At 53.8% G+C, this 9,888-nt stretch overlaps 1 protein-coding gene across 1 annotated transcript; it reads left to right on the top strand.

The window, feature by feature from the left end:
• Positions 1 to 1,525: 1,525 nt before the first annotated feature.
• Positions 1,526 to 6,037, top strand: LOC105887480 (zinc finger protein 324A-like). The gene is given in 5 exon segments (XM_023516380.1): positions 1,526 to 1,540; positions 2,917 to 3,043; positions 3,699 to 3,815; positions 4,681 to 5,952; positions 5,955 to 6,037. Coding segments are annotated over 4 exon segments (1,593 nt in total). The 5' UTR covers positions 1,526 to 1,540; positions 2,917 to 2,922.
• The last annotated feature ends 3,851 nt before the right edge of the window (positions 6,038 to 9,888 follow it).

Below are 9,888 nucleotides of genomic sequence, written 5' to 3'. Positions count from 1 at the left end.
AAAAAAAAAAAAAGAAAGAAAAAGACGGTGGGCAAAATGTTACGTACAAGAATTCCAAAATTGATAGAGCTCTCTTGCCCTATAAGATTTACAAACACTACCAACTCTATGGACAGTAGATGAATTATAGTTACACGAGGAGACAGTTATACAGGGAGGCAAAACAAATTAAGCAACTTCACACACGAGGACAGTCTACGGATCCTAAAAATCAGACCCTCACAGTGCAGCATCCGCGAAAAAAACTTTTATTCTTCCCCAAAACTGGGCAGCGTAGCGTCTCTACTGTAAGAACGTGCTGCCACTAGATTCGCGTGTCTCACCGAGAACCGGCCTGAGGAGAAAAACCACAGAGTCCATCTTGTGCTGTGTGGGGCCAGGCAAGACCCGGCTGTCCTGGAGACAAGCAAGACTAAGGAAAGCACCTTCTAGGAGATCAAGTCTACAGGGAAGAGGGATGGATGATCCGGGCAAGCATCCAAAAACAATCCCAGACGCAAGAAAAACGTAGGCTTTGGGGTTGGCAATTCTTGGGCCAAGTGTCGTAAAACGGACCTGAAACGTCCACAGGAAACTGATGCGCGGACAGGTCAAAGCCCCTGCCCAAGGCGGAGGAGGTAGAGCTGGGATGTGAACCCCAAGCTCTGGCCCACACCCCTTAGCCTACATTTCCCAGAACGAGACGCCCTTTGCGCCACTCGCTGCTGTGGCTTCTACAGCTGCCACCGCTTGCCCAGCTCCAAGGTTAGGTCTCGGAACCGCGCGAAGGGACGAAGAGAACCGAGAACGCGTGAGGCAGGACTAGCAGCCAGGCTGCGGTACCAGACGTCAGAATGCGCGGGATCCGAGCTGGGTAGCAGGACTGTCATTTCCCACGCCCCGCGGCAAAGCTGGGCCGTTGCCATGGAGATCGGTAACAGCACCGCCTAGGGGCAGGAAAGCAGGCCGCACTAAATCCACCCCTGGCGCGAATTGGTTCAATGAGAGGCCGGAGGGCCGGACTTCCGGCGTGCGGGACTGTCGCTGCGGCGCCAGATGTCAGGCAGCACCAGCGATCGGGACTGGGGCGGAGGGGCCCCGCCTGTGTCCAGGAGGTCCCTGGACCTTAGGCGGGGGCAGCACGGGAGGCACTAGCAGAGGGGAGCTAGGCGCGTGTCGTGACTGCCTGTTCCACTTCGCAGCCTGCGTGTGGCGGAGGTGGGGTAGGGCCAAGAGTTTCCCGCCCCCGCGGCAGCCCCGACGCAACTCCCTGGGCGTTCTTCGCCTGTGACTGCCCGAGAGACTTGAGGCCCACAGCCGGCTGCGGACAGCGCCTGGCGGCGCGCGGGTTGTACCCCAGCTCTGGCCTCTCTCTGCGCCTTGTGTAGGCGGCGGCCGCGGCGTTAATGAACCTGGCTATTTAGGGTGGAGGGACCACCCTCACGAGGACCTGCGCCCCAGCGAGGAAATGACTCTACCTGGACGACTTCCCCGCGTCGCTTTCGTCTCCGGCTGTCCAAAAGCGAGCAGAGAGGGACTTCGTCCCCAACCCGGCGTCCAGGTCACAGGGGCGGGCGTGTGTAGGACCGGACTTAGGGCACCCGTGCGCGTAAGGCGGTGATGGAAGTTCGGGGGAGGGTCCCGCAAGTATAAGACCTGGGAGGGAGACTGAGCGCAGAGTGCTTCTGAACTGAGCCTTCTCAATGTGGCGCTAAGGGGGTGGAGATGTGAGTGCCTGAAAGGCCAGCCAAGGAGGTAGACCTCACCTCCAGGGCAGCGAGAGTCAGGAAAGGTTTTGAACAGAATCTTGACATCCGCTATGTTGGGATTTTAAAAACTCCGTTCCACAGTTTGCTGGGTGGGGATGTCGGCGTGAATGCAAGAGGTTACGGCCACAGTTGGGGGAGCAGTGGACACCTGGGCTACATGGGGGGGGGGCAGTTGAACCCTGGTACCGCTGCTGCTGTCAGGTGTGGGATATGAGCGAGTGATGTGACTAAGAAACGCTGGGTTCTTCAGCCTGAGCCCTAGAGAAATGGAACTGCTGTAGACAGAGAGGAGGATGTGAAGCAAGAGGGCTTTCACTCAGGAGGAGCATAAGGATTCTGTGGCATCCTGGAGTGGAGGGGTCCCTGGATCTGATGTCGTGGGCGTTCTGGGCCAAAGCAGTGCCTATGAATTGCACTGAGGATGGGGTGATGGCAGGGCCTGGGCCAGGGATAGACAGTTAGGGCTCAAGGTGAGAAGTGTGTGTTGGGGTGCCTGCAGGTATGGCAGGGTTGAGGGAGGGGAGGAGAGGGTGGCAGCAGAGTAGAAAGACATTGAGGTAAGTGGATGAGGGACAGGAAAAAAAAGAAAGAAATTGAGGGGCACTAGTGTGAAAGGAGCAAAGAGAAGTTCACCCGGTTCTTGGGGCCACCACCCCAACCCCCGTCAGGATCATTTAGTCCCACAGGCTGGAGGAGCAACCTGGAAGTGTAAGGCAAGCACAACAGGGGAGGGCCCCAGAATGGGCATGCCGTGGGGGTACATGGCTGGGACTTACACTGTTGCTTGGTACAAGAGCAGGAAGGGCCTGTCTGGGGAGGGTCAGGCATGGTCATGCTGAGACATGAGTGGGCACCTAGAGCTGTCCTTGGTGTGGCAGCAACCCTAGACCCCAGGGCTTGTTCTGACTTGCTGGTGTAGAGGAGCCCATTTGGGAGGGGCCATAGGTATCAGTTGCCCAGACAAGGAGAGCAGAGGGGAGGATGCCCAGACAGATGAGGGAAGTGCCATCTGAAGACAGTGCTAAGACAGAAACAAGAAAGAAGGACGAGTGGCCAAGGGACACCTGGGAAAGTAGCCATCAGAGGGGAGCTTGGTCCTGGGTTACACAGCCATACCTAATTAAATAAGGCTTAGACCATGTGTATCTCCCCTTGGTTGCTGTTATAGGGCCTGATGACCTTTGAGGATGTAGCTGTATACTTCTCCCAGGAGGAGTGGAGGCTTCTGGACACAGCCCAGAAGGCCCTATACCACCATGTGATGCTGGAAAACTTCACACTTGTGTCCTCATTGGGTAAGGCCTTGGTTCTTCGTGGGAAGTGTACTTAATGATAGGCTGGCCTGCTAGGACTGTGTCCTCACCTTCCTGGGAGCCAGGAGCAGGCCTATACCTTCAGACCTGGCCCCACATGGGCCAGCAGTCTGGGTGACTCAACCACTCATAGCATCCCTTTAGCTGTCATGTTTCCATGCCTGGGGACCCATGAGCTGTTCCATTAATTCCCTTGCAATGATGCCATCTTCAGGTTCTCCTGGTTGCAAAAATGACATGATCCCTTTCTTCTTTTCTTTTCTTTCCTTTTTTTATGCCAAAGTCTCACTCTGTCACCCTGGGGTTGAGTGCCATGGTGGCATCCTAGCTCACAGCAACCTCAAACCCTTGGGCTCAAGAGAACCTCTTGCCTCAGCCTCCCAAGTAGCTGGGACTACAGACCTGTGCCACCATGCCCTGCTAATTTTCTATTTTTAGTAGAGACAAGCTCTTGCTCTTGCTCAGGCTAGTCTCAAACTCTTGAGCTCAAGCATCGTACAGTGCTAGGATTACAGGCATGAGCCACAGCCCCCAGCCAGGAAGATTCCTTTCCATGAAGCCCTGATTCCTGTCCTCTGTTGGGAGGTGGGTGGCCCTGAGGCAGGGCTGGCCTCTCATTCGTTCCTCCTTCTCAAAGGACTCTCTACTTCCCGACCTCGTGTGGTTGTCCAACTGGAGCGAGGCGAAGAGCCCTGGGTTCCCAGCAGGATTGACTCAACCCCAGCCAGGAACGCACAGGGGAGGCGCAATCCTGGTGAGTGGGAGCTCACATGGGGTGAACTTAGGACCAACCTGTGGCCAAGCCTCTTGGCCCCCTTCCTGACCCCTAGACACACTTCCTCTCCCACCTCCCACCCGATTGCTTTCCTTTCCATCATCAGCCTTTCCTGGAGGCTACAGCCTTAACTGCCCTGGAAGAAGAGCTCCAAGGGCACAGGGGCCCGCTTCACACACAGGGTCTCCCCAGACAGTGGTGAGACCTGCCCAGAGTCCTGCCTTCAGCTGGATTATGTGGCCTCAAACCCTCCATGTATGCCTGCCACACTTGTGGAGTCAGTTCTTTCTCTTCATGTTTGTGTTCATCAAGTGTTTCTTGAACATCTGTGGCGGCCAGCCCGATCTCAGGTCCTGTAGAACCAGCCTCAGCCAGGACTCTCTGGTCCTGCTTTTGTGAGGCAGACTGGTCCCCAGAGAGGCAGTAGGTGAGCAGGGTTTGTGAATGAATCTACAGCATTAGATGATGGTCAGTGCCAGGAGCAAAAGCTGACTGGGGTGGCAGTGCCTGAGGGAGGAGCACTCAGGGAGAAGGAAGCGAGTCTTGGAAGGGGAGGAGCAGCTGCCACCATTGGGTGGCACACAGCATGTACTCAGCTTTCCTCACCTTCATGTTTGAGCATTGGCAGGTGGTGCCTACATTGTGGGAGCCTCGGATAGAGTGAGTTACACACTTACCAGTGCAGATGCTGTCCCAAGTCCCCCAACACCTACCCCATGGGGGCCTCAGCTTCCCCTTTTCCCTAAACTACTACCCGTGGCATCCCTCTTGCCTGTCCACTCAGCCTTCTTTGGTCACCTCTTGGCCAGGATATCCCAGGTAGCCACCATTTCTCTACCTTCAGGTTCCCGGCATTTGGCAGAGGACAGAAATGTTTCCAGAGAAGCAGCCTCACAAGGGGCCATCCCTGATGTTGGTGCCTGGCACAGTGCAAAAAGCCAGGGGGGAGAACAGGGCGCCTCCCTGTCACAGGAGCGAAAACCCACAGGGGTGTCGATGGTCTACTGGGAGAGTCTCCTGCTCAGCTCAGGCACTGGCCAGGCAAGCGTCAGCCTGCGACTGACATCCCCCTTAAGGCTTCCTGAGGGCACCGGGTTCACAAAGGCCCACCCAGGCCACACTGAGCCAAGGATGCAGCCCCAGCGGCTGGAGCAGCATAAGCTGTCCTCCCGGGAGGCCCCTGGGAGACCTTTTCCAACGGTCCCGGACCCAGGGGCTGTTAGCGGTACCCAGGAACGCAGAGTAAGTGCGGAGTGGCTCAAACCCCAGAGACTCCCCAGCGACCAGATGCCCCCAACCTGGGATGAACTGGGCGAGGCTCTGAACACTGGCCCCGGCCTCCCTGGGGAGAAGCCCTTTGAATGCAGGGCGTGCACCAAAGTGTTCGTGAAGAGCTCAGACCTCCTCAAGCACCTGCGCACCCACACTGGGGAGCGCCCCTACGAGTGCGCACAGTGTGGCAAGGCCTTCAGCCAGACCTCGCACCTGACGCAGCACCAGCGTATCCACAGTGGGGAGACGCCCTACGCGTGCGCAGCGTGCGGCAAGGCCTTCCGGCACAGCTCATCGCTGGTGCGGCACCAGCGCATCCACACCGCAGAGAAGGCCTTCAGTTGCAGTGAGTGCGGCAAAGCCTTCAGTCACGGCTCCAACCTTAGCCAGCACCGCAAGATCCACGCGGGCGGGCGGCCCTATGCCTGTGGGCAGTGCGGCCGCCGCTTCTGCCGCAACTCACACTTGATCCAACATGAGCGCACGCACACGGGAGAGAAGCCCTTTTCCTGCGCACTCTGTGGTGCTGCCTTCAGTCAGGGCTCCTCGCTCTTTTTGCACCAGCGTGTGCACACTGGGGAGAAGCCCTTCTCCTGCACACAGTGTGGACGCACCTTTAGCCGCAGCTCCAACCTCACACAACACCAGCTGCTGCACACGGGTGAGCGGCCCTTCCGTTGCGTGGACTGTGGCAAAGCCTTTGCTAAAGGCACAGTGCTGCTCAGCCACCGGCGCATACACACTGGCGAGAAGCCCTTTCTGTGTGCACAGTGTGGCCGCACCTTCCGGGAGCGCCCAGCTCTTTTGCACCACCAGAGGATCCACACTGGTGAGAAATCTTCCAGGGCAGGGCTGGCCTGCACGCCTAGGGCAGATGTCTGTCGTGTGCATCATGGAAAGGTGCGTCAGGGAAGGAAGCAGAAGCCTGAGGTCATAGCCTCGCGCTTCTCAGGCATTCTGTGAATCCCTTCTTCAGCTACCAGACCCATGTCCTCTAGAAATCCTGGGAAATCCCTGTGCCTTTGCGTCAGGCAGGAGCAAGACCCAGTGGCTGTGGTTCCATTTGCATGTGATGACAGGATTTGCCATTCAGCCCCAGCTCACACTTCCATCCCCAAAGAGGTCACAGTGCAGAAACAGGGTAGGTAGGACAAGCTGGCTGGGATTCTGGTGGGCCAAGACTGTAGTCAGAGCCAGTGGGAGGCCAACAAAGGCAGTTTTACACAGTGAGGATGCTTCAGGTGTATTTTGACAGGGGTGAGGAGAGCAAATGTAGGCATGGGGGGCCAAGGAGGGTCAGAGAACCTTCAGATATCTGCACACAACCTGCGGCTGGACAGATGCTGAGGATATCTCCCCCTCAGAACTCGGTTCATCCAAGGCTTCTGAGGCCCAGCCTCAGAAAGGCATAGGGCAGTGGGGTTGGTACTGGCCTTGAGCAAGTGGCTAGGCACCAAATTCCAGCTTCCTTCTCTGGGAAACAGAAAAAAAGATGAGTTTACTGAGCATCATGTTGGCAGACACTTTGATAATCAACACATGTTTGCTACAAGCTCCTGTTTTGAGTGCTGAGATGTTTCTCCACAGCCCTATAAGGTAGCTTCTGTGCCTGCTATTTCTAACAGCAAAGCTTGGACTCAAACCCAGGTAGACTGGCATCACCTCTTGGGCTGTGCTCTTAACTTCTTGGGTTAATGGCATGGCCTGGCTCCCCACACACAGCCAACTCAGGCTGTGGAAGCCTTCTGGAGACAATGTGGCTCTCAGCATTGGAAACACAGATCCAAGGTAATCGATCTCCAGTGGCATGTATTCACATTCTTATCCAAGTATCATCATTGGCTAAGGTCTGTCAATGACTGTAATTACCAATTTTAACATTATGAGGAACTTTTTTATCTAAGGTGAGAACTTCAGCTGGCGTGGTGGCTCACCCCTGTAATCCAAGCACTTGGGAGGCTTTGGTGGGTGGATTGCCTGTGCTGTGGCATATAGTCCCAGCTACTTGGGAGGCTGAGGCAAGAGAATCACTTGAACCCAAAAGTTTGAGGTTGCTGTGAGCTAAGATGCCATAGCACTCTACCAAGGGTGACCAAGTGAGACTGTCTCAAAAACAAATGAAAAAAAAAAAACCCAGTAACTTCAAAGAAAAAAGAGAACTGCTCACTTTTGCTGGGCTTGGTGGCCACGTGGCCTGTTCTCCCTCCTCAATTATATGGTGAACAGAGAGCTGAATAGAAGGGAGTTGCCATTACCTAAGGCCTTGTATGACACCTTTCTGAGCTCCATTTCTCCCTAGTAATGCTCCATGTGGTAGGGACAAAAGGGTGCAATTGTAGGTGAGGGGAGTAGATCTTTCCCCATTTTGCTTTCTGGGGGATTCAGCAGACCAGGCCTCTTCCCTACTTGGGGCCTTACATCCTAGGAAATTAATGGTCTTTTTATTGGGAAAAACAAATTAGCATTTATAATTTATAATATGCGAGTAGTTCCTGCATAGCGATGTGGATTTTGACTGTTTAATCATCCTTTCCTAACTCCAGGCTGCAAGGGTCAGGTTTAGAAAGAGGTTTAGAAAGACTTTTAAGTTTTTTGGGGTTTTTTGAGACAGGGTCTTGCCCTGTTGCTGGGGCTATATTGCACAGGTGTTATCATAGATCACTACAATCTCAAACTTCTGGACTCTGGACTCAAGTGCTCCTCCTGCCTTAGCCTCCCAAGGACTACAGGCATGTGTCACTACACACAGCTAATTATTTTCTGTAGTGGCAAGCACTTGCTATATTGTTCAGGCTCATCTCAAACTCCTGGCCTCAAATAATCCTACTGCCTTAGCCTTCCAAAATGTAAGGATTACAAGAGTGACCAATCTCAGCTGCTGCTGCTTTTTCTTTCTTTCTTTTTTTTTTTAAGAAACAGGGTCTCACTATGTTGTCCAGGCTGGAGTGCAGTGGCTATTCACAGACACAATCCCACTTCTGATCAGCATGGGAGTTTTGACCTGCTCCATTTCTGACCTGGACCAGTTCACCCCTCCTTAGACAACCTGGTGGACCCCCACTCCAGGAGGTCACCATATTGATGCTGCCAAACTTAGTGTGGACACCCAATCAACATAGCACACTGTAGCCCAGAACTCCTGGACTCAAGTGGTCTTCCTACCAGTATCTCAGCCTCCCAAGTAGGTGGGACTACAAGCACATGCCACTGAGTATGGCAATTCCAGTCTCTATAAACATTTGTGTGAATAGTAACAACTAGATACCCTTTCACCCTAATATAATGTAGATGATACTGAACATATGCAGACATGCCATTAGGAGTTATTGTCACAGAAGTTCAGGAACTTGATTTCAACCCAGGTCTCCTCAAGGAGACACAGGGTAAAGTTGGAGCCAGTCTGGGGCCCAGTAAAGGAGTGGGATGCCTATATCCTTTTCATTTATAGAGGTGGGTGGGGCAGCCAGAAACCTTGGTGAAGTGGGAAAGGTGTGGCTGTCCTCCAGCAGCAACTCTACTGGGATATGAGCCTTTGTAGATACTGGCCATGAAAGTGTAGCCAATGGGGAAATTAAGGCAGGAAGTGCTGCCTGTTGCTGAGGAAAGGAGTGTGGCCATGTATCATGACCCTGCAAAGGTGGCTCTATCCCATGGTCTCCAAAAGCTTGCAGCCAGCTGGGTGTAGTGGCTCATGCACATAATCCTAACTAACACCCTGGGAGGCTCAGGTGGGAGGATTGCTTGAGCTCAAGAGCTTGAGACTTTTCTGATTGAGAGCAAGACCCCATTTCCACAAAAAATAAAAAACCCTGGCTCGGCACCTGTGGCTCAAGTGGCTAAGGCGCCAGCCACATACACCTGAGCTGGCGGGTTAGAATCCAGCCCGGCCCGCCAAACAACAATGACAGCTGCAACCAAAAAATAGCTGGGCGTTGTGGTGGGCGCCTATAGTCCCAGCTACTTGGGAGGCAGAGACAAGAGAATTGCTTGAGCCCAGGAGTTCGGGGTTGCTGTGAACTATGATGCCACGGCACTCTACCCAAGGTGACAGCTTGAGGCTCTGTCTCAAAAATAATAAGAATAATAAAATAAACCCAACTGGTAGTTCCTGCTACTGGGGAGGCTGATGCAGTAGGATCCCTGCAGCGCATGAGTCTGAAGTTGCTATGATGTCACCATGGCACTCTGCTCAGGGCACAGGGTCTCAAAACAAAAACCTTGAAGCCATCCCTTATAGACAAAGAGCACAAATTTGATTCCTAACCACATGCCATCAGGGCCAGACCCCTTTTCTACCCCTCAAACACTCAGGTTCCTGCAAAGAGGGGATTATACTTGGAATAGGTCCCAAACTCTTCCAGTGCTGGTCCTTTGACCAGTGACACCTAGGCTTTTGAACCATTTGTTGTCTCCCTTTGAAAGTCTGAAGAACTGTGGAATGGAGACCAACCCCTCATCCTACCTTCCAGAGGACTCTCCATGGAACTCAGAAACAAAGGCATGTGCTCCTCTGCTTTTAACTAACCCTGAAGAGCCAGTTATTGTAAATGTGTCCCTGGGCTTCTGGGGCAAAAGGTCAGATGGTACACATGCATCACACCCAGCTCAGAAATCTGCTGAAACCACAGGGGCACTGTTTAAAACATAAACACAGGCTCGGGGCCTGTGGCTCAAGTGGCTAAGGCACCAGCCATGTACACCCAAGGTGGCGGGTTTGAATCCAGCCTGGGCCCGCCAAACAACAATGACGGCTGCAACCAAAAAATAGCTGGGCGTTGTG

Source organism: Otolemur garnettii, unplaced genomic scaffold (assembly GCF_000181295.1).
Source record: "Otolemur garnettii isolate 467f Iridium unplaced genomic scaffold, OtoGar3 scaffold00091, whole genome shotgun sequence".
Taxonomy (NCBI): domain Eukaryota; kingdom Metazoa; phylum Chordata; class Mammalia; order Primates; family Galagidae; genus Otolemur; species Otolemur garnettii.
This window is presented reverse-complemented; position numbering and strand designations above follow the sequence as displayed.